At 40.6% G+C, this 27,424-nt stretch overlaps 1 protein-coding gene across 1 annotated transcript in view; it reads left to right on the forward strand.

Annotated features, from left to right (window-relative positions):
- The window catches only part of MARCHF11 (membrane associated ring-CH-type finger 11), a gene marked incomplete at its 5' end in the record, with an annotated part of 97,160 nt that extends 82,973 nt beyond the window's left edge, over positions 1–14,187 (forward strand). Inside the window, one exon of the mRNA XM_081053615.1 lies at positions 13,534–14,187. Coding sequence (XP_080909741.1) covers positions 13,534–13,856 — 323 coding nt within the window. The 3' untranslated portion in view covers positions 13,857–14,187. The remainder of the gene's footprint in view (positions 1–13,533) is intronic.
- Positions 14,188–27,424: the final 13,237 nt, after the last annotated feature.

The following is a 27,424-nucleotide window of genomic DNA, read 5'->3' on the forward strand; positions in this document are numbered from 1 at the left end:
GCCATGCTGGCAGCTTCTGTCATCCCTGAAGCCATGACTGTTACCAGATTTGCATGATCTGCTAGCATGTTTGGAGTCATTTGTTAGAGTAGCACAGATCATTATTTCCTGATTTCAGAATATCTTAGCATGCTTCATACCCCAGGAAATGCCACAACTTCACTCAGAAAGAGTCTGATGCAATTTCGTCAGCCTGAAATGCAAGCAGGACTCTATCCTCCAACACCAGCCCCAGCCTCGAGTCCTTTATGGTACTAATTTCTGAGCACATTCTCCTCAGGCGCCTTGGAGGGAGAGGCAGAGTAGACCTTCGCAATTCAAAATTCGTAGAGGAAAACCAAATTTTTATCCTTTGTATGTTTTCAGAAGTCCGTTATTATCTCTTTACTCTGGAGATACAAATTATAAGTTTTTCTATGCCTTAATTCTACTGATGTTTACCAATTTCTCTAAAGATTATTACCATCGTTAGTTATTAGTGATATTGCTGCCTTTAAAACCCCAGGAAATTAAATAGAAGGGAACTTGTTTTTGCTACTTGCCTCGCATGCTGTGCCTGAAACGGTCTCTCAGAAAGCTAATTAACTCTTTAGGCCTCCTTGGGGGAGAAAACCCAACCCAACACCTTCCTTTCATTTGACCTTGTAAAGTTCAAGTTCTGTCAGAGAAATGCTGGCATAATTAGCAAAGCAGCAGACCAAATATATTCTTATTGTTGACTTCCATTTCCTTCATAGGGAGCAGTGTGATTCTCTCAGCCATCTGCCTCGATTGGAGGCAGTTTAGCCAAAGAGGTGTCAGTCATCTATTGGGCTAACAGTCATTGAGTGTTTACTTTGTCCAAAGCCTGAGGTGCAGGGTGGAGATGTGAAAGGCACAGGGATATCTGGTACAGCCCATGATGCAACTATAGCATTTACATTTTGAAATGGTTAGAAAACATCAAAAGAGGAGTATTATTTTGCAACATATAAAAATTACAACAAATATAAATTTTAGCGCCCGTAAGTCAAATTTTATTGGAATACAGACATATCCATTCATGTGTTGTCAATAAGTAGTTGCAACCTTTGAGAGACCATAACGTCACATAGCCTAAAATATTGACTATCTGCAGAAAAGGGTTGCCGAGCTGCTGGTGAGAGACAGGGAAATATGCAATTCAATTACAACATGGAAAGTTCCAAGAGGGAAATATATGGGAGAGCAGATGGGGGAAGGTTAATCATACTTAGGGTCAGTAAAGTCTATGGGAGGAAGAAATCTTGAGCTCACTTTTAAAAAAGAGCAGGAGGGGGACCTGACTTGTCAACACATGAAAACATGTAATATTTTTAGGAGTCATATGTAACTTGGTGTGGCAAGAGCAAAAAAGATACTTGTTGGAAACAGGGCCTTATCATCGAGAGGGCTGCTAAGGTAGAACCTGGCAGTGGGACCAACCTGAAAGCTTGGGGAGCCCCTACAGTGGTCTGCACCTGATTGGTTAGCTTGATATTGAAGTAAGGGCCTAGATAGCCAGGGGAAGTTGAAGGGGAGGGAGTAGGAGGGCCATTCAGGGGAAGATAAGAAAGATGTTCCAATAATCCAGGCATGTGTTTAGGCCTACATTAAGACTGGAGGGGCAGCTGTTAGAATATTAGAATATTAAAAGTGGTTAATCATAAGATGGTCATAGATTCAATAGAGGTAGGGCAGAGGTGGGGCGACTAACAGAGAGGGGCCAACAGAGGCTGATTGACAGGCAAGTGAGAAGATGGTAAGTTCCTTTTGATCATTTTCTTTTTGCAGAGTTTCTGGGGGATCTAAGCGGATGTGGCCAGTAAGCAACTGGATTTGGGAGTCTAGAGTTCAGGATAGAAATCTGAGCTGGAGATTTATATCTGGTAGATCTGGTAGTTGAAACCAGCGTCTGCAAGAAAAGTGATTCGGGTGAGATGAGCAGCAGTTTGAGGAACACAGAGAAACTTGAAGAGACGGCAGAAAGGAGCATGACCAGTGAAAGAAAGAGGGGTCAGATGAGGTGAGGAAGAACTTCAGGGAGGAGGAGCAAGTGGCGAACAGTGCCAGATGCCATGTCAAGAGTAGATGAGAAAAAGCCGAAGTGTACTCCCTGGATTTGGCAATATGGGGGTTGGGTGGATAGACACGATTGCAGTGAGCTAAGAATGGCTGGGATAGGCAGAAGCGGGCTCAGAATGTAAGTTCGCAAATGTTGGCTGAAAGAGGACACAGTTAAATGAGGGCAGAATCTAGAAGGGCGGTGTGTGGAATTGAAAAAGGTTCCTGTTTGTTTTAATGGTAGAGGTAGGCATGGGCAAGTGCTGAGAAGAAAGACTCAGAAGAAGTTAGAAGATTGAAGAGCAGGTGGGAAAGGACAGCTTGATGCCCCTGAGAATGCAGAAATAGATCTGAGCACACAGGGGAAAGGTTTGCTTTGCACAGGGGGACCTGGTGTCCCTGAGATGAGCAGGTGGGAGGAGAGGGTGGCATATGTGAGATGGCTGCATATGCCACTCTGGGAGAATAAACTGAAGGGCCCCCTTGCAAAAGACCGCCTGTTTCTCAGACAGGTAGGTAGTATGGTCATCTGCTGAGACAAAGAAGGTGCAGTGTGGGGAAAGGAGTCTGAGGACAGCGTTCAAAATGACGCTGAGCTGCTGAGAGCTTTTGGAGAGGAAGCTGACCCCAGAGACATTGGGTATGATCAAGTGCCCTCCTGAGGCAGGAGCAAGGATGGCCCCAGTCCCCATGGCTTTGTGACTGCAATTTTACCCAACAGGGCTGAGGAGGAAGTGCAGAGCTGTGAAATGGTGAGACTGGGCTAAGATGGGGTTTTGTGTGCAGAGTTTCTGGAAGGCACCAGGAAGCCCAACCTTGCCTTTCACCTCCAGCGGTGGGAGGAGGATTACAGGATGGGCTGTGCTTTCTCTGGGAAGGACCCATGGCCAGAAAGATGCTGGCGGATTGAGGAAAGATTGTGCTGTCCAAGGGCTGCGAGTCTTCAGGAGGTGGAACAGGATGCGCTGAGATTAAGAAAGTGGTGAATGAGAAGAAGTGCGTGTGTGATGGTCAGCAATAAAGCTTCAGAGCTTGCTGCTGGCACCGTGTCTGGAAGGGAAAGGCCCAGGCTGGAGTGAAAGACGGACATGGAGGGCAAGGCTTATGCACGTCAGGTCCTGGCTGAGTCGTCCATGTGGGTCTGGCGGCCTGAGGAGATCTGGGGTGCACATAATTTGTGGTGGTGGAGAGCGGCTGAGAAGTCAGGAGGGGACGTTTCTTGTGGCTTCACTCCGTAGACAAGTGTGCACGTGTGTGTGTTCGTGCAATTTTACTCTTTCTGTGACTTGACTGTTTTCCAGAAGAGTGGTGGTGGTGGGAATTCTAAACATATGAGGCTTGGGAACAATTGCAACATTAGAGAAATCTGAGTGTATCCCAGATCACCAGAAATGAGGTTATTAAAGAGGCCACCTCGACTTGGGACTGGGAAGGTTTCCTTGGAAGAGAGGGCAAAGTAGATTGTGTGATAATGGGAACCGTGACAAGAAGAGGCAGCTTCCTTAACCTACCAACCCAGAGAACTGGCACCCGCCTCCTTGGGCACCTATCTCCTGGCCTCGTTCTATTTTGCAGCAAAGAACTTTTTTTATCGAAGAGCATATGTGAATATCGTTATTCTCTTAAATGGTGCTTTTCTGTGCAATACAGAGGATGAGGGACTGGGTGTGCTGACAGGGAGCAGGTGACAGACTCGTGGGTCATGAGGAATGACAGAAATGAGACCCATGTATGTTTTAAACTGCTTCAAAATACATGGAAGTACAGTTTCAAAGACCATATCTCCACTGATAGCTAAGATCATGTCTTCTGTGATGCAGCAACACCTCAGCCCTTCGCCTCCATTTTCATACGTCACAGTCCTGTCCTGTGTACATACGTTTGTCACTCTCATCTCAGAGATGAGAAAGCTACAGTACCACTAAACGGTTTCCCCGAGGTCATACAGATCAGAAGAGGTACCCAAGATTGGAATCTGGACCCTGGCCCTCCAGAGCCTGTGTATTTATGTGAGTCAGTTAATTCTGTTATTTGATAAAAATCCCTCCTTCTATGCTGAGCTTGAATGGCTACTTTACAGAAATGCTATTGTCTATTCAAAAAAGCAAAACTATTTCTTTAGTTGCTGTCTCAAACACCTGACATCATGAATACATACTTTTTGTAAAGTATGAAGGAGCTGATTTTAGATTAGAAATGGAGATCTTTTCCCCCTTAAAAACTCAAGGTAATGTAGCTCTTTTGTGAAGACTTTACTCATTTATTCTAAATTAATAGAACCAAAAACATACAGAAACATTAGTAAAGAGAGTGGAAAATATTTTATACACCATACCAAAGCCATCTCTCTCTCTCCATTGTTCTGAGTGAAACAATTTCTTAAGAATTATTTATATAAATAATCACATCTCAACCTTGAATTTTGTAGCCAGGTCACAGAATAGAATATAAGAACACACAAGGCCTGAGCATTTTAATATTCAGGTTAAAAATTCCATTAACATTTTTAATTAAATGAATCTGATTGATGTGTGAATGACATCGAAGAGTTAGAAATTTTATTCTTAGGTGGTAGCTTCTGTTTAGAATTTTTGCCCACTGCCTGTATAATTTAAGAGAAATGAAAAACAAGGCCAAGAAAAATGAAATAGCCTATCACAGGTCATAATGATAAACAGGATTCAATTAGATGTCTCAGTTTAGATTTTTAAAAATATTATTCTTACCCTGAAAAATAAAACAATCAGCACCTTTGTGGTTTACCCTGCAGATTAATAGAATCATGTTCTGTGAGTTTGCAGAAGACAATTTATCCATTGGAGGAAAAGGGGGAAATTAGTGGTGTTTATTTCTACTTCCCAGGAGGAAAAATCCACCAATAGTCAGTCTTTTAAGAACTGGCTTTAGTCCGTATAGTAGAGCTTGGAAAACGAATGGAAATGTGTCCACGTAGATTCCTGATCCTAAAAGCTTTAATTAACACAGAAGATGGAGGTTGATAGGTTGTTGTTGTTTTTTTTGCCAAATACTGTTGCCTCGAGATTTGCAGAGTTATTTGCTTTTAGAAATTGTGAGGGTCCCTGGAATCCTCCCATCTCCTGTCCACATGCTGCCGTGTACCCTGGAGGATAAGGCCAGAGGAGGCCTTAGCAGCCCAGCGTCTGATGTCAGGAAGGGAGACTTTGATTCTATCTGTTTCTTGGTCGGTGTAATATCTCGTGGGCCAGAGACACCATGAGGACTGGCTTTGCCCAGGGGTGGCTCATGTGGTCTGAGTTCTTGCAGTGAGGATGCTGGACCAGGCGTGAAGGGTCTGACTCTGATTCTGGACCTGGACTCCAGCTGAGAACCCTTTGCCAAGCCGTGTCACTTCTCTGGGCCGCAGGGTCCTCATGCCCCTGAATGAAGGGGTTGGATTAAATCAGACCCAATATTTTCTAATTTTGAAATTCAGTGACTGTGCTCGTCCACTTCTGATCTTTGGGGTATATGACGTTAAACTGTTGCTACAAGGTGATTCGCCTGCCCAGGAATTGAAGGGCAGAAGTGAAGTTGCAGTCAACTGAAATTAAACTGATTCTAATCCACGCTTCCAGTTTTACGAGCATTCCAAGATATCTTTGTTATCTATAAAAGGGTTGGGCTCATTCCATTATTTCTTTTATTGAAATAACAATAGCCATAGTTTTGTTTTTTTCTTCTCAAGTACTTTTGGGTAGAAACTTGGATGATGTAACAGTTCTCTCCAGTGAATTCTTTTAATCCTCTTATAAAAATTTAATGTAGCACATATTTTATAATTGTGTAACAAAGTTTTTAACTTTTGAGGAATATTCTGTGAATATACTAATGATAGATTTGTGCTGCAGGTTTAGTAATTGGAAGATCAGGAGATTCTCCTAAGGAATAAAGAAATCATTAAAATGATTGATTGAGGATGGATTGGCTTCTTGGAAAAGCAAGTGGTCAGATGAATGGGCACCACCTTTTTTATCCTCCCTGTTTTGCTTGGAATCCATATCTGCCTCTTAGGCTGTAGGCCTGGGTACAGTCATTTTGTAACTTTCTGGGTTCATGAGTGTTTGATTCAAGCAAACATTTGATGACTAGGCCAACAAGCCAGTGGGGGAGGCTGCTACAATTTACTGGGGCTGAAAACAAATCCTTGTAAATAATTTTGGCTTTTCTGCTCCTGTAAGACACGCACACACAATCACACACACATGCACACACACACACACACACACATACAATCCCCACCCCCACCCGGGTCCAAAGTCCACTGCCATGAAATATGGGTCCTGATCCCTGAAACCCTGTTCATCTCTAGTCTTGGAATTCATGTCTCAGTTTGTCTTTGGTTTCTTAAGACATTACTCTAACGTTTCAAAGAGCAATACTTGAGACCTTTTTCTGTTTTGATAACACTGTCACAACTAGATGAAGTCCATCCTAGTCATCCTTTAGATTCCAGTGATGGCTGTTGTCTTCTTTCTGGCTCCCTCTCATTTAGCAAAGATTTACTGAATTCCTACTGTGTGGCCGGCGTTGAAGTAGGAATAGGGTACCTATCGTCAGGGAGCACACCGCTGACCACGGTCACGGGCATATAAACAGACTGTTCCAATACAAGTACAACAGTGCAGGTATTTCTTGGGTGGAATGGTGGTAGAAGGTAGGAGAGAGTGATTAAATTTGAGTGGTTCAGAGAAAAAATGAGAGCATCTGAATTTTGAAGCATGTTTAATAGTTCATCATGCAAATGTAGGAGAGTGCTGCTTCTGGGGAATTCTCTGATTTACGCTTTTATGTCAGATTTGCTAAGCAGTCAGAATTAGCAGGATTTAGTGCAAGAGGATAGAGAGGAGTCTACGTGATTCCCAGGTTTCAGCTTAATTGACTCAGGGGACGTCCCGGTCCTTAACTGAAATAAGGATGGCAGGTGAAGAAGCAAATTCAGCCCAAGTCAGGACCTTCTGCTTCAGTCAACGCAAATTAGGAAAAGGGTGTAATGCTTGCTAGAATTTGGCTTTGCCATCTTGTTCTATTCCCGGGCAGTGATGTCATCAGCACTGAAGATGCAGCCCAGTGTGCTTTTGCAGCCAGGCTGACGACTGCCGATTTCATTCAGCAGAGAGGGAGACACGGAGAGTGGTGGTTATAGGACACACACCGTGCATTTTCTTTTCTGAGCTCTCAGAAACAATCATTTAAGGTCTTCACTATTTAGTAATCATTTCTTCATGTGCAGTGTGATCTACTTTGGAGGTGGGGTGGGTTAGATTGTCCGTATTTGGAAATGAGCCAGCCCCTGGTGTCAAAGGATTTCATGGCTTCTGAAGTTTCTGAATAACTCGTCCTTATGTTTCTTGCACAGATTTTGTTACCATCGATTTGAGTATTGAGCCCCTAAACTTCAAGCTGTCGTGACCAGTCTGCCATTCTTAACTTGGTTCTGTGACTATATATTATAAAATTTATACTCAATAGTAGAAAAATCAACCCATCTTTTATAGCTACAAGTGCATTGTGTGTGGGATCTTTCTTTACATTATTTGTTCTGATATGGGAAACATTGGAAATACATATTCACAAAAGTCCCTATGTATAATCAGGATATTATGGTTCCCAGAGACCTGGCTTTTTAAGATAGCAGTTTGCTACAGCTTTGTTTTCTGAGCTTAGGGCCTTCTGTGATAACATATGTACTGCTTTCTGTCTTCATCTCACTAAGTTTTATATTTTTCCATTGCTGTTTTTTTTTCTTCTTTTCTTTAAGCTCCATTCATTGTTCAGCCCCCAAAGCATTCAGCACACACAGCAATAATGACTATGGTTATTTCTTCAAGATTCATCTTAATAAGATTCAACAATGGAGGAGTGACTTTTCAAGTGATCGCTGCTACACTCACATCCAAGTTTCCATGACTGTTGGGCATTTAAATTTGGGGTAAATTGGGAAGATGTGCCAGGAGGATTAATGCATTGTATTACATTCTAGCAAGGATTATTGCAACAATGGGTATCTTGGGCCAAAGTCTCATTTGATTGACCCTCTTTGATCTAACCATGCTCTAGTGTTCACCAAGTAGCAATGAAAATTAAGAAGTTACAAAGGGGCCACTTTAGGAGATTGACTCTAAACTATTCTTGAACGGGATCAAATGGGACCCAAAGCTCCCATTCTTCTGGTGCACACTGACTTCTCAGAATGACACAAGGTTATATAGAGAGAGTTTGGTTATGTGCGGATTTCAGAGGGAGGAAGAGAGGGAAGAAGCTAGGCTAGGGAGGATGGTGAAATGGAACCTGGACATCTTGGACATTTTCACAATCAGGAGCCTTTTTTGGCCACATATCCGTGGTGAGTCTTGAGTTCTTTAGGTTTCTTTCCCATGAGTCATTTTGATTGAACAGCATACAGGGTTGTAGCCTGTGTTTCTTTGTGGTTTCACCAGGATCTTGCACTTGTTTGAAGGCTCAATGTGTGTGCATCTTACCAGATGAAGCTCTTAGTACTCATAGTGTTACCTTCAAATTAGACTCCCCAACCCTTTTCCCTCCTGTGGGTGCGTGGAGAGGTGAGAAGAGCTGTTTCATTGACAATTCTAGAGATATAACAGGCGCAATGACACCCAAGAATAGTACAAATGGCAACTGATTGTATAACTTTGCCCAAACCACAGCCTCCAGGGCTTAATTTGCTCATATTTTAAATGAGGGTGATGTAATTTATCTACAAGGTCTGCCTTCGTCTGTTTGAGCTACTGTAATAAAATAGCACAGACTGGGGACTTAAACGACAAACATTTATTTCTTACAGTTCTAATAACTGGCAAGTCCGAGGTCAAGGTACTGGCATATTCAGTGTCTGGTGAGGGCTCTCATCTTGGTTGCCCGATGACCGTCTGCTCACTGTGTCCTTCCACGGCCTTTCCTTGGTTTGTGCACAACAGAGGACAATAAAGAAAACTCATATCTCTTCCCCTTGTTATAAGGGCATTAATCACATTATGAGGTCCCCACCCTGACGACTTAATATAACTCTCCCAGAGGTCCCACCTCCAAATACTGTCTCATTAGGGATTAGGGCTTCACCATAGGGATTTTGGGGAGCTAGATACATTCCGTTCATAGCAAGGTATCTTAGTTGGTCATCATTCTATGAGTAGGAGAGACGGCCTTCCATTAGAAATTTAGCACGAGTAGGAATGTGATACTCAAGGTTTGCTAATAGACAAATTTGAGCTCCAATTTCATCTCTGATTCTTAGAGCTTCATGATGTTGAACAAGTTGTTAAATCTCTCTCGGTCTCAATTTCCTCAACTGTGAAATTGTTCAGTAATGGTATCTACTTCTAGAGTTGCCATCCAGATTAAATGAAAATGGTACATGTAAAGCATGCAGCACAGTGCTTGGCTATCAAAATAGATCCTTGATAAAAACTGGGCTTTTAAATTATTAAAAACAACCAAATTTATTAGGACAAAAGCTGAGACTAGTAACACTAAAAATGAAATGGTTTTACTAGTGGCTTTCGTCATTAATACCAAAATTTGTATTTGACCACAAATTTTGGAAGTCTCTGTTAATTATAACATGCCATGTGTCTATATTGAAATGAACATAGACACGTGTGTGTGTGTGTGCACATGCATGTGAACGCACACCTGACAGTCTTCACCATCACTTCTTTGGTGAGCTTCATTTCAATGAGCTCATTATCTACTACTACATAAGAATTTCAACTAACATCTAAATTTGGGGTATATTTTACCTACGCAAACACTGTGCTTTTACTTCAGTGAAGCCAGAAACTATTTAACCCTGCTTTGTTTTTAAAGATTATTCCCTGACAAAAATGTTCCTTTGTATATCAATAAGGGGGTGCTCCAATTAAATGTTACTGGCAAGGAAATGATAAAAACCACACACACACACACCATTCAACTCTTAAAAGCCCAAATTCCCATGAATCACACCTTGCTGACATGCCTGCCATTAATAATGTAAGCCAGTACCCTAAAATATTTAATACTTTAGACTTTATAGAAATTATAGATTGTCCCTTCAGGTTTAGTGACATAGACAAAAAAGTAAATCTAAACCTGTTCTCATGACCTGAAATGTCAAGGTGACAAATTTTTTTTAAGGCTTAACTGGTATTACTCCGAGAGTGACAGCTACTAGGAGAAGTGAGCTTCTCAGTAATGAAACAAGAGACCAAACAAACATCAGTAAGAAAGGTTGGCTGTACGATTTTTAATAGCTGGGTTTGCAACACATGAACTAGAATCGAATGAATTCTTACCGCTGGATTTCAAGGATCAGAATAGTCATATCTTCTTATAACCACTAATACAAAAGGCATTTGCTGTAACTCCAGGACATTTAAAGAAGGAAAGGGAAAATGTACATTACAGAGGACAGCTTCAGGGAGGGAATGGGGTTCCTCCTATTTCAGTAAAATTTAAGCTTCCAGGGAAAAGGAGTAATTCTGAATGCTCATGGGGAATACAACACAATCTCAGCATCGTTTATAACTTGAAATGCAATTAAGAAACAGCACATGGAGCTGGAAATTCAAGAGCACTGTGTCTTCATGAAAACCTCAAGTAGTTCTCTCTCTTTAAATTAGGTTCAAAATGTGCTCTAAAGATCTGTGGGATTTATTTCTGCACACTGGGTGGATTTCTGTATTTAGAAAAGGACTACCAGGAATATATGCCCAGAAAGTGACTTTAAGCTCTAGCAAATGATCTGATTTCTGGCGTTCCAAAGGAAATCAATAAAAAAAAAAAAAAATAGGATTCTGTAAAATGAGTGGTTTTCCCTGGTAAAGCTGTCCCCCGCATTGCTGCACTTATCTAGAATGAACCTGTCACAAGCTGTAATAGTTATGTGATTAGTGTGAATGAATGTTCCTCACCACGTAGATTCACTATTGATTTTTTAATTAATAATAATATCTTGTATTTATATAATTGCCATCTTCGAAAAACTCTGAGTGCTTTATAGTTGGTGAATTACAATTTATCTTCATACTATGCTGCTGAGTGTATGGATTAGGTATTCCAATTGCATTTTAAGGAAGAAAAATAGAACCAGAAAGTTAAATCATTGGCTACAGGGATTTCAGAAAGCTAATAATGTAATCATCCATTAAAATCTCATAGTAGACTTCTAATTGTGGCTATTTCCCAAAATCATCTGATCAGTTGGGTCAACTCTGATTATTCCTTAGGAAAAAGAAGTTGATCATAACAATTATTTGAAATTGCTGTGATTACAGATGTTTACATTTCTCCTTATTAATTGGGCTTAAGACATTTTTATTTATTAGACCATAGCATTTTTAGGGGCCTGTGACAATATCTTGAATGCTGTTAAGTCACACGTATCTGAAGTTGATCTCCTGGTAAGGGAGTGATATAATACTTAAATTCTGCTATTAGGGAGATGTGATTTTCCAAGGGCTGGATAGCTCCATTGCCTAGCTGATATTGCTTTAGCTGACAAAAAGATGAAATAATCTCAACAAAAGCATGTTCAAAACTTATTGTTCTTACCATGCTTTTAATCGCCTATTCCTTCAGCCTTAAAAGTATGGGACTCTAATTTCCCCCATTTTTGTATTATAATTCCTGTCAATTTTTCCTCTGACTAGTGTATTGCTTTGTCCCTCTGTACTGCTGCCACTCTACCCCTCACATATTATGGGGTAATCTTTTTATTTGTCTCTCCTACTTCAGTTGTCTATTCCTCAATCTGTCTTAGATCAATTTTTCTAATAAACTTGGTAATTTTTGAAATTATGAATTACTTAGGAATAATTTAAAAAGTATACAGAATAATATGTTGACCACCCTTATCCTCACCATCCAGCTGAAAAAAATGCGACATTAGAGATACAGTTGGAAGCCTTCTTTGAAGTCTCTCCCCAATCTCTTTTCATTTTTTTTCCCTCCCCACTACTGTGAATTTAATAATTATTCTCAGGCATGTCTTTTTATACTTTTACCATACATATCTATAGCCATAAAAATGTATATTATGTTTTCACTCCAATCATTTATTTCTGAAGATTCCATTTTTTTTTTCATTGTGGCTTTGAGATTTCCACTCCTGTTATTTCCTGTGACTGTTTCATCGCTATAGTCCTTTGATTCCACACACGACACATTATCTATTCTCCTAAGGATGGATATTAGGATTATGGTGATTTTTTTATCCTCAAAACCAAACAAATAAGTAAATAAACATTTTGAACACTCTTCCTTGTTCACATTTATGAGAGGTTCTTGAGGGCATATGCCCAAGGTTCTGAATGCTGGGGAAGTAGGATCTGCTCATCTTCCAATTTATTGTTAAAAAGTGGTAGTGTCATCTGATGCATTCTACTTACGTGCCATGTTCCTTCTAAAAAAAGAGTTCACTGGCCTCTCCACTGACTTTCAATGGAATTTCAACCTCCTGAAAAAGGGAGCTCCTCCTCACATTTCTGTCTGAAGAAACCTCCTCCCAGGGACTCCTTTTTGTGAGGGGGTCACAAATTCAAAAGCTCTTGGACTCCATGCTGAAATATAAATGTGTGCAAAATACGGGGTGTGGTGGGATCTGGGTGCAGGCCATGTGTCAGGGCATCATATCTGACTTACTGACTGCCAGTTTATAGTCCCTGAGCTTCTTGTATGACCCAGTTTATTTCCTTGAGACTGTCTCAGAAATGTGTGGTCCTCCAGTTCACTGTGCAGCAGCAAAGACCCAGGACCCAGAACCAGCCTGCTGAGTTTGAATTCCCATTCCACCGCCACTACTCTGCTCTTGAACAAGTTCCATGATGTCCCTGTGGCTTGGTTTTTTTGCGTGTAAAATGGGGGACATGCTTGTCTTTATGTCATGAGGCTTTGGTGGGAACCAAATGAGATAATATACATAAAGCCTTTAAGTAGGTGCTTACTAACTTTTTGTTGAATTGTTGAGGAGACTAAGAATAACAAAAAAAGTTGTATCATACTTCCTGGCATTGTTTTAGGACCCGCGGAGATAGCATTGACCTTAATATCAGTTTCTTTCCCCAATTAAGTTGCCAGCTGGGTCCAAGCCCCTAACACATTGTTTGGTTCATGGTGGGCACTCAAGAAATATATGTCGAATGAATCAATGAACGTAATGATTCGCCTAAGGCAATGACAGCAAAGGTATGTTCTGAGCCATAATGGAGCAAGTAGGTTACATCCGAGATAGCTTTGCTCTCTGCACGGCAGTGGATTCTGATTCCTGGAATATTGACTACTCCTGTGTCATACGGGTAGTGCCTTGCCATTAGTCAAAATACCATACTTTTTACGAAAAGAATGGGTAACAGAGATTTGACTATTTCGTTACTTCCTGAATTGTATCTAAAATAACATTCCCAACTTTTGATTATGACCAGTTTTTTATTTATTTATTTTCTCCTGGAACTTTAGGTCTCATTGTTCATGAGGGAGCTGCAGTTTACAGAGTATTTAAGCGCTGGCGAGCTGTTAACTTACACTGGGATGTATTAAATTACGACAAAGCCACAGACATCGAAGAAAGTAGCCGGGGACAGTCTTCCACAAGCAGGACTTTGTGGCTGCCGCTGACGGCGCTGCGGAACAGGAATTTGGTCCACCCGACGCAGTTGACCTCCCCAAGGTTTCAGTGCGGCTATGTGTTACTACATCTGTTCAATCGGATGCGGCCCCACGAAGGCCTGTCAGAAGAAAACAGCTCGGGGGAGGTTGTGATGAGAGTGACTTCCGTGTGAGAGAAGTAGCTGACGGTGCAGCGCCGACCCTCCTGCCTATTCTGGAATGTAATTGCAATGAATGGCAACACCCTAACACGTCGAAACACACACGTCTCTGAACTTTTTAAAATTTATGCTTTTTATATGAACATTTGAATTGCAAATACATTTTTCTGAAAAAAATAAAAGTGTCCTCTTGTTCTTTGCTTTCTGATTTATCACGTATTTTATAAGTTGGTACTTGAAATCATTATACATATAATTTAATTCTACTTGGTGAAAAAAATGATGAAAGTTATCCTTAAGGCCAAAACTATTTTTTCTTGCTTGTTTCAAATATATTTTTGTCAAACTTTGTGCTCCATGTGTAATTTTTCAGACGTGCCACGAATGGGGGACGAGTTTATTTAGAATGTCATGGGCAGGTTCCAAAGTGCCTGGCATGGGTGCAGCCTAGGAGTGCTTCCCAGGGCTCTGCCCTGAACTGCTCAAGCCTCATGCTGCTTGGCACACTTGACCATGACTTTTGCTGAGATGAAATAACCTGTCATCAGGAATGCAAATTCTAGGAATTTGGCTTGTTTTCTAACTTCAGAAACAGTACCAAGGGCTTATAAAAAAGATAAGGATGAGAGGAATAAAATAGTTTTACTCCAGTACATGTTACATAGGCAGGGCATCCTGCATACTTACACCCTAAAAGGTCACCAAAATGTTGCCTCGTTGCGTGTGTAGTAGTAATACTGCCTCACCTTTGCATAACCTTCTTGTAGACCTATCACAATTTTGGTTAATCATTAGTGTCTTGGTTTTTATGAGTACCATCTTAGTTAGATTTTCTTTTTGCCAAAGCTTATATACCGACTTAATCATTTAAGCACTGATGCTATTACTCGGTTGAATGAAATCAAGGGGAAATACATTCACCAGCAGTGAGAAGTGTTTCTCTTTCATTAGATAACTATTTTTTAAATGAAAAGAGGAAAAGAAAAATGAGGCTATTGACTCCCCAGGAAAAGGTTGTTAACGAGTGGTACCTGGAGATTTTCCACCTCTCGATCCTTCTAATGGAGGTAAATGGCACATTTTAATGGGGAATGACCGAATAAATGAAAAGGCGGGGGTCCTGCTTTCCCTAGAAACTTGAGTTGAACATACAGGCCATTTGAAGTGATTGATCACATGAAATAACATTTCTTTATATTCTACTTTCTAAAAATAACCTTTGAATGATTAATAATAGAACAGTGAATAGTTTACAGGTAGCATTGTGATTACTAAATAGCAAACTCTACCAACACTTGAACTAATATTTTCCCCTTTGAAAAACTGTGTCACAAATGAGTTAAGGATGTGACAATTTGCAGAAATGTGAATGAATCAGCAAATCACGAAACAAGGAAAATTCAGCCACCACTTAGGGGCAGATGTAGGAAGTGAGAGAGTTAAACATTCTCACTCCAATTGTTCTTTGCTTTAATCTGATACGGCAGGAGCATGACCCTGGGTGTGGTACTGAGATGTCCAGGTCAGTCCTGTAAAGCTGGTTTCAGTCTCTCAGCATCCTGTCACCTGGGACAGGGAGGCAGATTATTTAAGAAAGACACCAGGCATGCAAATCTGCTGTCAAAGCAACAGTCTAGTATTTGTACCCTGAAGGTGTTAATATTTGTCTTGGACAGTTTAATCACTAATGACACCACATTTCATAGAGAATAATTGTGGGTACTAGAGTTTAGAGCATTGTATTAAAAATGATAGAGATTTTAGATGCAGATTAGACTGTCACTACTCCAGTGTATTTAGCAAGCTCCCTTTCTAATTAGTATACAGTTTGTATTCAGATCGACTCATTGGAAAACAAAGGAGCAGTGGGTGAGCACCTCTCTGTAACATCTGTGTGGAGTACATGAGGCAGAGATGTCTGCAGATGAGAGTGCAGAGTAGAAATGTCAGCCTGCAGGGAACACACACCCCTAGACACCCCCCTTTCCAGCACCTTGCCCTTTGGATGGACCTTTTGTCTACACCCATTATTTCCGTCACCGTCTTTACAGCCGCCCCCTCCTAACACACTCATACCGACACTTAACCCAAATCAATGTTTTAGTAAGGATCTGGCAGAATTCCCACTCAACAAAACATACCACCCTTAAAATGATTGCATAAAGTCTCATACACTCTGAGGGTGTGTGTGTGTGTTGGGGGGGGTATGTATTTAGAGAATTAAATGCACAGCTTAAAATAATTAAAAATTTAATATGCAGTATGAGTTATGACATAAACAACTCTGAATTGTCAATGCTGTAATTCCAACTTGGGCTGCCTTAAATTTTAAAAAACATGGCTGGTAAGGAAATTTCGGAAATATTTTAAATTAATTATCTTAAAGAGCTTTTTCCACATTATAAAAACAGAGCTGCGTGCAATCTGTCTCTTTTCAATATCTAATGTGCAGTCCAGATATTTATGGAGCGCCTTGTGTGTGTCAGACACTGTTAGCAGTGGGCCAAGGAGGGACCCAGGTTCGCAGGGAGCCTCAGCGTGCGGAGACGTGCTGCATCGCATGGTATGTCTCGGGATAGAGGGGAGCCAAGGGAAGTGGCAGTCCAGAGGAGGAGCGATCAGTTTTCCTTGGGCATCTGGAGAAGGCATCACTGAGGAGCTGGCTGGCCTGGGGTCGTGCAGCATGAGTAGAAGTTTGCCAATCAGACAAGTAGAGAAGAACATTCTGGAAATAGCTTGGAGGTGATAAAGGATCATGTAATGGTGAGAGAGTTCACATGGGGAAGCATAGGATGTATGTGAAGACATGATCCAATGTGGGGTTGGCTAGGTCGCCGCGCTTGAACTCGTGGAACTAGGAGAAGATGGTGTCCAAGCAGCATGGGTAAGTGTTGGCAAGATCATCTCAGGGATGGGGGTCCTGTCTTGACCTATGGGTGATACTCCCAGTTCTTGAAGTCAGGGATAAAATGTAATGAACGGTGATCATGGCCTCAAAAGAGTATGGAGAAATCCTACAAAATGAAATAGTGGACAGCAGTTACACGCAGGTGCAGTTGATATAAATGAGATAACACAATAGAAATATTGGGGTATCGAATGGGCTTTCCTCACCTCTCCCAGAAGATGGCAAATCCCATAATTCTGAAGAGGGAAGCACATCGTGACTCTTGTGAAGTAGAAAATCATTTTCTCACTATTGAAAGTACCCTCAAACACTTCCCAAAGTATATCAAGTTTATCATCTGAGTTGAATTCTTTAATGTTTAAAAAATTTTTTCTTCTGTATTTCCCATTAACTAAAATATGCCAAAATCTAACGAGGTCTGTTTGCTGCTTCTGTTTCTGTCTGGGACCACTTTTTCCTTTCTATTTTTTCTCATAGGTTAACAATATGAATGTAGCGTATTATTTTTGATTATATACTATTATAATAATCATCCCTTATCTAAGGAGTTCAAACAGTGAAATTAATTTGTCTTTGCTAATCCAGAATCAGATTAGTTGCCATGTAGCAATTGATATGTTATTTTAAACAGAGACCATGCTTAGTGTATATTTTCCTTTATAACTTGTTTGAGTTACAAATTTTAATGACTGTAGATTACAAATAGCCGATATTTAAAGTTTTTCTTTCTAAGTTCATCCTTTATCATGCTTCAGTGGCAAAGTTTGCTTTTCAATTTTTATGTATATGTTTGTATAAATGACATAAAGATAATTTGATGTTCAATATATTAAGAAAAAGTTGGTTAAAGACCTTAAGGAGATAGAGGCAATGACTTCGGTCCTAGTTTGTCGTTCAGAAAAAAAAAGTTTCCATCGTGTTTTTGAGGTACAGAATCACAACAGGTGCTGTAATTTATAGCAAAGCTCAAAGTTCAGGCTCCAGTGGGAACTAGAGATTAATTCATTACCTTCATAAAGGTGCCATGCACACGCAGTGGCTTTATCTGGTAAATTAGTCAAAGACTTCAAAGTTATTTTAAGAGATAATTCTCTAAGGAAATATAGGACGCTAGGAGCCAGTAGGTGAATGAAAACAATGCACAATTTCCTATCAAATTTTGATGGTATGTTTTTTAAAAAACAGCATCAGCCTCTCCCTAAAGCATTTTATATTGATTTTCCAAAACAAGTTAGCAGTCACTTAATTTTCTGGTAACTTTTTCATTTTTTTGAAAAGTTTTATATATGCAACATGGCTTTGCAGGGGACATTATCTTTTTCTAGTGTTACAAGTAGGAAAAAGCAGTTTGCTGTACTATGCCCAGGGAATGGAGCCTAATGTATGCAGGTGGATAATGGTGACCTGGGCATTTAAAACTCCTGCTTTGTGGAGCCATTAAGTAGGAATATTCCTTCCAGCTGCTGGACCACAGAGTGTGCATTGATTAATCTTGTTACTGCATATGTAGAATTGGTCTAACAGCTTTTGAATAACCAATTTTTCCCTATGTCAGCTTCCTAGGGACTCCTCCATGGGTTGTCAAAATGCCTATGCAATTAATGTCTAAATGTCCTTTGCAGCAGCATATTGGTGATGAACAGAGTCAAATAAAATTAGTCTTTTAGTTACATAGAGGTCTTCCCACTTGGAGAAAGAGTGAGGGTCTACAAAGAGTCAACGTGAGTTGTCCAGTGCCAAATCAGAAAGAAGCATTTGGTGCAGAGGGAGTTTGCCAGAGAATACATCAACGTGGAGTAACTTCTCAGACTGTCGGCTGCACAGACACGAGACGCACTGGGAGATGGTGTATAAACACCTTTTTCCCAAATCTTCCAAGCTTGGAATGCATGCGTTAGAAGTTTGGATTTGGCCATTGTAGCTTATTGAGACCATGTTTCAAATAAATCTCATTAATTCAGGTTGGATTTCCACTGCCTCACTTTTGGCTGGCTTTTGGCCAACTTTCAATAGTCCCCATTTCCTGGTGATTAATGGAACTGTGAGGAAAAAAAAACAGACTCTCTAACCTTACTGCTGGTGTCTCAGAGGCATGTGGAGATGCTCTACGTCCTAGAGCCTGTGCCTACAGAGAGAAGCGTGTGTGTGTGTGTGTGTGTGTGTGTGTGTGTGTGTGTGTGTGTGTGTGTAGGAGAGTGAGCAGAGGGATGCGTCCTGGAGGGGGGACCAGAAGCTGTGGCACTTTGTGTGTCAATGTTACTTAACACGTACCTTTCAGCCTGGCCTCCTTTCTAAGAGAAATTGAATAATTCATGAGAAGGAGGTGACACATGACCACGAAGCTAGCAAATGATAAAGTCTTGTATTAGTTTCCTGTTGCTGCTGTAACAAATGACCACATACCCCAGATGGCTTAAGACAACACAAATTTGTTATCAGACGTTTCTGCAGGTCAGAGTTTGAAATGGATCTTAAGGAGCTAAAATCAACAGGGTTGGTTCTTTCTGGAGGCTCTAGGGAATTGGTTTTCTTGTCTTGTAGCTTCCAGAGACTGCCCACATTCCTTGACTTTTGGTTCCTTTCTCCATCTTCAAAGCACATCACCCCAACCTCTGCTTCCCTGTCATATCTTCTCTCTTTGACTCTCCTGTCTCCATCTTATAAGGACCCATGTGATTACATTTGGGTCAATGTGATTACATTTGATTTACATTATCCCCCAGATAATCCAGGATAATCTCCCCATCTCAAGATCCTCAGCTCAATCACATACGCAAATCCTTTCTGCCGTGTAAGGTATTTACAGGTTTCGGGTATTCGGACCTGTTTATGGGGCCATAATTCTGCCATCTTCAGTCTGTGCACATGGGCAAGCTCATTATTTCGAGCCTTTTCCAAGTTTGGGTCCCAGTTGGGCATGGGTACTGCTGAGCACAGTGTTCTATAAAAACCAGATATGTTTCCAGAGATGTCGTCATCATAGTCATAAAATGTGTTTTTTTCTGTTAAATCTTTGAAGCATGTAGCATGGAGGTCACTACCTAGCCCAACAAGGGAGGGTTGGGGAGAAAGAAAGAACTGTTCTGCTCTTACCTCCAGGATTCAGAGCTGCTGTTCTACCAAGAAGAGTGCTGCTTTCAGCAGTCCTATTGAAGTTGCAAAGTGCTTACCTGCTCAGCCTCCATGAAGAGCAATCTGCTTCAGGTTCTTAGTAATCCCTTTATGGCAGAGCACCTTTTATCCCAGGGCTGCCTCTTGAAGTAAGAAGCCCAGTGGAATTCACTGGTAATAGAATGGAGTCAGACCTGCAGGCTGTATGTGTCACTCTCCAAATTTCCCTTGCTTTTACACGTATTTGTTTATTTATTTATTTATTGATTTATTTATTTATTTATGTTGTTTAATTTGAGAATTTTATTTAGAAATTATGGATGAGCAATGTTTTTAGAAGACACCGCTTTAGGCTATAAATCAATTTATTATCTCTTTAAATGTAATTTTCTATTATAATAATGAAATGTAATGACTTGTTTGAAGGCCTTCAGAGTGCATGATTTCATAAAAACAGTTAACATTAATGAGTTCTTGTTTTGAGCTAGGTACTGTTTGAGATGTTTATGCTTTGTGTTTTATGGGTGAAGAAATTCTGGCATAAGAGGCTAAAGGACAGGTGGAGGGCTACCCAGTTTCTAAGGGGCATAGTTAAGTGCAGGCAGCCTGACTGAAATTCCTCTATCTTCAACTCAACGATATCCCATTTTCCACTTAGTTGTTTTAGTGTCATATAAAGATAAAGCTCTCCAAATCATCTCTTTTCTTTCTTTTCCGTTTAAGGAAAGGGGTTTCCATTAAAACCCCTTCAAATAAAGGGGTTTAAAAAACCTATTAGAACAAGGTATACGGAAGATGCCCTGTGTAGACTTTCCTCACCACTAACACTTATGTGTTGCTTTGGCCAATCCAACACCCATCCCCTAGTACAGTATATCTTGCCTTTTGCAACTATATACATAACTTCATAAATTTATTCTGTCAGTATTTGGCCTAGGGATGCTATGGCCTAGGGATGTTCTGGAAGAAGAGACAGAGACAGGTGCCTAGTAGTTAGTGCTGGGAAATTTCTGATTTCCTGATGAAGAGGGTCAGAGTGGTGATACTCCCTCGTCCTGCCTGCTTTGAGTGGGTGTGGTGGCTAGAGCTGAAACAGCCATCTTGAAATGGTGAGGACAAGAGAACTTCAGATATGTTGATTCTAACATCACTGCACAGTTAAACCAATGTCATTAAGGACTTACCTCTTACTTAGGTTTGTGTTATGTGAGAAAAGGAAAACTCTAAGTAGTTGAATTTTCTGTTTCTGTTTTATGTATCCTATTGCAAATGGAACAGCAAATCTCCCAATTTTCTTTACCACTCTGGAATTTTCAGCCAAGCATTTACTTTAGTCCTTCTTGGATCTCTTTATTTTCTTTAAGTCCATGCCAAAACCCGGCTGAGTTTTAAGACGTAAAAATCAACAGGACCTTGGATGCGTCCTTTTGGAGGTCCCACGTGGGTCTCAAAGGAATACGTTAAAAGTTAAACTTGTCATCTTTTTTTTGTTTGGCCCTCAAATTCAACCCATGTATTCCTTTCCTCAATAAACGGTGCCACAATCCACCCAGTTGCCCACTCCAGGATGTAGGCATAGGTCTTATATTCTACTTTCCCACAGATTTACTTCCTTGATGCCTTTCAGTCCCATTTCCTCCATGCCCACTGCCCCTAGCTTAATAAAGACCCTCAAGATGTCTTGCTTAGCTTTCATCAACAGCCTCTTAACTATTCTCCCAGTGTCTAATTTTGATCTCACTGAATCCCATACATCTGTCAGAGTGATGTTTCTAAGCCACAGACCTAATTGTGCTATTCTCTGATTTAAAATTTCCCAAAGCCGGCTCCTCTTTGTCTTCAAAATAGAACCCAAACTTCTTCACATAACACCCAAGGGCTTGGCTCTTTCCTGTCTCTCCAGCCTCATTACTTGCCATGGTCCCAGCTCCGCCAGCCAGAATGAGGACTCAACATCAGAATGAATGATTAGGATTGAAACATACGTACTGTCACCCAGGTGTTCAAACATAAAACACACAGGAATTTTAGCTTTGATAAGCTGAGGATCTGAACTTTTAGAGTCCCTACTCTCATTGTAGTAGCTGGGGTGGGGGTGGGATATTTGAATTTGCCATTTAAAATAACTCCATCTTTTATTTACTTACTTTTAAAATTACATGTATTCGGGTGACGTTGGTTAATAAAATTATATAGGTTCCAAGTGTACAGTTCTATAACGCATTATCTGTATATCTGTATATTGCATTGTGTGTTCACCACACAATTTAATGAAAAAAATAAAATAAAATAACTCAATCTTTTCTGGTTTAACAGCACCATTTTCTAAATAAAAACTGTATCTTTCGGACAAATTCTTTTTCTAAAAGACATAAATTTTTTTTATTTATTTTTTTATTTTTTTTTTAATACCAAATCATATTTTTATTTTTATTTTTTTTATTTTTATTTATTAGTTTCAGTAAAAGACATAATTTTTTAACCCTCCTTTTTCTTCTTTTTTAGTTGGAAGGCGGAAGGGAAAAGGGAAAAGGTTTGCGCCCTGTCATGGTGGTGGGGAAGGTTGTCTGGTGTGTGTTCCATTTGGCAGCCCCTACTGTCCTCAGTCTGGGGTGTACCTAATTGCCCCAGGACTGGGCATCAGCCGTGGTGCTCAGGGCATCTGCTGTTCCAGAAGCCTGCATGCCTCCCCTCTCACCTGGGCTTGCATGGTAGTTGCTCCAAGGAAGGCTGGCCATCAGTCCCCGCTGAGTGTCCTCCCTGTCCCGGCTCTTACTAGAATGCTGACCATCTGAGTCTCACTCAGGTCCTGCAGTCAGCTCCCCGTTTGGGGTTTTCTTCCCAATGGGATTTACTTGTCTCAGGCCTTAAAAATTCCCTGCAGAGGTGCTAATTCATTTTTTCTTATAAACTAATTTTGAGTTTTAATGTACACACAGCAAAATACACACACGTTACGTATACAGTTGAGTATTGACAAATGTATACACCTGTGCAACGAATATGCCAGTCAAGATGTAGAACGTATCCATCACCCCAGAAAGTCCCCTCATGTCTCTTTTCAGTCAGGGTCTGTACCCTGCACTGGCATCTGCTGTTGTAATTTCTATTGAGATAGATTATCTTTGGCTGTTACTGAACTTCATATAAGTGAAATATGTATATACTATATACTACTGTATGAGTCTTTGTGTCTGACAACTTATGCTCTTCCAAATGTGTTTGAGATTCATCCATAATGTTGTAGGCATCTATTGTTTGTTATTTTTTTTTTATTGTTGGGTGGTATTCTTTTTCTTTTTCTTTTTTTTTTTTGACATTCTCTTCATCTCAGTTTATTTTTATTTTTTAAAATATTTTTATTAAAATATAGCTAACATACAATATTATATTAGTTTCAGGTATACATCATAGCTATTCAGCAGTACCCACCTAGTACTGTACAGTGTTATTACCACATTATTGATTTTATTCCCTATGCTAAAGAAGTGATCACCATGATACGTCCAGCAACCATCTGACACTGTACCACACTATCGCAATGTTATTGATCTTTCCTCCATTTTTAAAAATTTTCAATTACAGTTGACATTCAATATTATTTTATATTAGTTTCAAGCATATCGAATAGTGGTTAGAGATTTATATAATTTAGGAAGTGATCCCCCTGACCAATACCACCTGGCACTATATATAGTTATTATCATATTATTGATTATATTCCCTATACTTTACATCCCCATGACTATTTTGTAACTACTAATTTGTGTTTCTTACTCCCTTCACCTTTTTCACCCTGCCCCCAACCCACCTCTGATGTATTACCCCATAGATCTAGTACCCTTCTGACACCATACAGAGTTATTATAATATTATTGACTATAGTCCTTGTACTGTACCCTACATCCCCAGGACTACTGTGTAACAACCAACTGGTACTTCTTAATCCCTTTCCCTTTTCACCCGTTCCCAAACCCCCTCCCATCTAACAACCATCAAAATGTTCTCTGTATCTATGAATTTGGTTCTGTTTTGTTTGTTTATTTTGTTTTTTAGAGTCCACTTATATGTGAAATCATATGACATTTGTCTTTGCTGTCTGACTTATTACACTCAGCACAGTACCCTCTAGGTCCATCCATGTTGGCAAGATTTCTTTTTTTATGGCTGAGTAATATTCCATTGTATACAGAAGATGCCAAAAATGTATACACATTTTAAGAAAGGAAAAACTATTATAAGTGTAATACTCAATATATACTGATAACAAAAGATGAATACAAGTCACGTTTGAGTTCTGCAATGACAAGAGATGCTCAAAGTGGGTTCCATCAGAGTCCAGACACTTCTCATTACGGCAAAGTAATGCTTGAGCAACGATAACCAAAGTGTCTGTTTGTATACATTTTTTTGGCACCCCTGGTATACCTCCTCTTTTTTACCAATTAATTAATTCATTAATCCATTCATCCATGCAGGGTCGTCCAGGTTGCCTTCATATCTTGGCTACCGTAAATAATGTTGCAAAGAATGTATGGATGTATTAGCATTTTGGGTTTGTTCAGATAAATACCCAGAAGTGGGATTACTTGGTCCTTCTTTGTCTCTTGTTATAGTCTTTGTTTTAAAGTCTATTTTGTCTGGTATAAGTATTACTACCCCAGCTTTTTGATATTCAATAGTGTATATATGTGTGTGTGTTTGTATATACACTGTGTTTCCCTGAAAATAAGACTTGGCTGGACCATCAGCTCTAATGCGTCTTTTGAAGCAAGAATTAGTATAAGACCTGGTATTGTCTTATATTATATTATACCCAGTATTATATTATATTATATTTTATATTTTATATGATATTATATTATATAAAACCTGGTCTTATATTAAAATAAGACCAGGTCTTACATTAATTTTTGCTCCAAAAGATGCATCAGAGCTGATGGTCCGGTGAGGTCTTATTTTCCAGGAAACACGGTATGTAAAACATAGGGAACATAATCAATAATGTGGTAATAACTATATATAATGCCAGATGGTACTAATCAGGCGGATCACTTCCTAAATTATATAGATGTCTAACCAGCTTTTTGTTTGTTTGTTTGTTTCTATTTTCATAAAATATCTTTTTCCATCCCTTTCAGTCTATATTTGTCTTTCAATCTGAAGTGCGTCTCTTGTAGGCAGCATATGTAAGGGTCTTGTTTTCTTATTCACTCAGCCCCTTATCTTTTGATTGGAGCATTTGATCCACTTACATTGAAAGTAATTTTTGATGGGTGCGTAGTTATTGCCATTTTGTTATTTATATTTTTTATTATTTATTTTGTTTTAAGGAAGTCCCTCTAACATTCCTTATAATCCTGGTTTGGTAGTGATGAACTCTTTTAGCTTTTTTTTATCTGGGAACCTCTTTATCTTATCTTAACCCTTTTTCTTATCTGTCCTTTGATTCTAAATAATAACTTTTCTGTAGAGTGATTTTGGTTGTAGGTCCTTGTTTTGCATCACTTTGAATATTTTGTGCCAATCTCTTCTGGCCTGTAAAGTTTCTGTTAAGAAATCAGCTGACAGGTTTATGGGAGACCATTTGTAGGCAATTAACTGCTTTTCTCTTGTTGCTTTTAAAATTCTCTCTTTGTCTTTAACCTTTGGCATTTTAATTTTGATGTGTCTTGGTGTTGGCCTGTTTGGGTTCATCTTGCTTTGGGACTCTCTGCACATCCTGGGCTTGTATATCTATTTCCTTCACCAGGTTAGGGAAGTGTGGGGACAGAGCCCCAGAAAGCAGTTTCCAGGCTCTTGGCCTCATGTGGAGAGGTGCTGGCTCAGATAGTGGATGGCCGTCAGCTGTGGCTGGTTGGCCATCAGCTGTAGCCATTAAGCCATTGGTCATTGATATAACTGCCGTGACTACGGAGGGGAGCTGAGGAGAGTGAAGGAGGAGACTGAAGGAGAGTAAGGAGAGTCGAGGAGAGTTGGTCGGTTGGCAGCAAAGCGGACAGCAGGTCGCACGTCGTGTAAACCCAGCCTCCAGTGAGACCATAGTGGTATGACTTCCCTACCTATGGCTCCGTGGGTGTTCCTTTTTGGCCTGGCCACATCCTGCATTCTTATGTGGGGAGAGGGAGCAGAGACCCCGCAGGCCGCCCCGCCGGACACCCCGCACGACAGGAAGTTTGCTGTCATTATTTCTTCAAATAAATAGGTTTTCGATTCCTTGCTCTCTCTCTTCTCCTTCTGTACCCCTATGATGTGAATGTTGGTACGCTTGAGGTTGTCCCAGAGACCCCTTAAACTCTCCTCAATTTTTTGGATTCTTTTTTCTTTTTGCTGTTCTGGTTAAGTATTTTCTGTTTCCTTATCTTCTACATCATTGGTTAGATCCTCTGCTTCATCTAATCTATTATTGATTCCCTGTAATGTATTCTTCATTTCCATTATTGTATTCTTTATTTCTGACTGGTTCTTTTTCATGTTTTTTTTTTTTAATCTCTATTTTTAGGTTTCCTATCTCTTTGTTGAAATTCTCCCTGAAATCACTGAGCATCCTGATAACCAGGGTTTGGAATGCTGCATCTGGTAAGTTGCTTGTCTCCATTTTGTTTAGTTCTTTTTCTAGAGCTGTGTTCTATTCTTTTATTTGGGACATGTTTCTTTGTCTCCCCATTTTGACCTCCTCTCTGTGTTGTTTCTGTGTCTCAGGTAGGGCTGCTATGTCTGCAGGTCTTAGTAGAGTGGCCTAAGGCAGTAGAGCTCCGTGGCGCATCTCCCTGGTCGAGTGAGCCACGCACTCCAGGTGTGTGTGTTGTGTGTGCCCTCCTCTTGTAGTTGATCCTTGGTTGCAATTTACACATCAATGGGAGGGATTGAACCTCGGGCTCATTGGTTGTGAGGACTGGCCGTGACTACAGTGGATAAGTTGTGGTGCAGGGGCTGACCCTACAGGGCAGCATCTGCCTCAGCAGGGCTCTGGTGCCTGCCCAATCTGCTCCTTGGGTGGGTTGTTCTTGGAAGTGGTGGGTGATGCTCCAGCTCATTCCAATGCTGACCACTGGGGGCGCCAGCCCCAGGACCACCTTGGAGGGGATATGCTGCAGGTCAGGTTTAGCTGCAGCCTATTCCCCACCTGGGGCCACCTGGCAGGAGCCATAAAGAAATCCTCAGATGGCTGCTGCCTGAGCCGTGCTTGGAAGAGCCTCAAGAGGCCAAGCTGCGTACCAAGGTTGGCTGCTACTAGTGCCAGGCTTAGGGCTGCTCAGCCAGAGGTACAGGACATGCTCAAGCTGGATGCTGCTTGTCTGGGTTCTGCGAACCTTCCAGAGACCCTAGGAAAGTCTGCAGCATGAGCTAAGGCAGGCAGTTTGTACGAAAAAGCCACTGGAAGTGGCATGGGTGTGACTGAAAGTTGGATGGGGCGGGATCTGGAATCACCTGGCTGTGGTGAACGATCAGCAGAGACTCGGATATAGCCGCCTGCATCCTCATGCTGGGAGAAGGGAGGGCTCAACAAAGTATTCCCTCATCCAGGAGAAAGCCGCTTCTCCAGCCCCCATCCCAAGCC

The sequence above is a fragment of the Rhinolophus hipposideros genome (genome assembly GCF_964194185.1).
Source record: "Rhinolophus hipposideros genome assembly, chromosome: 7".
NCBI lineage: Eukaryota > Metazoa > Chordata > Mammalia > Chiroptera > Rhinolophidae > Rhinolophus > Rhinolophus hipposideros.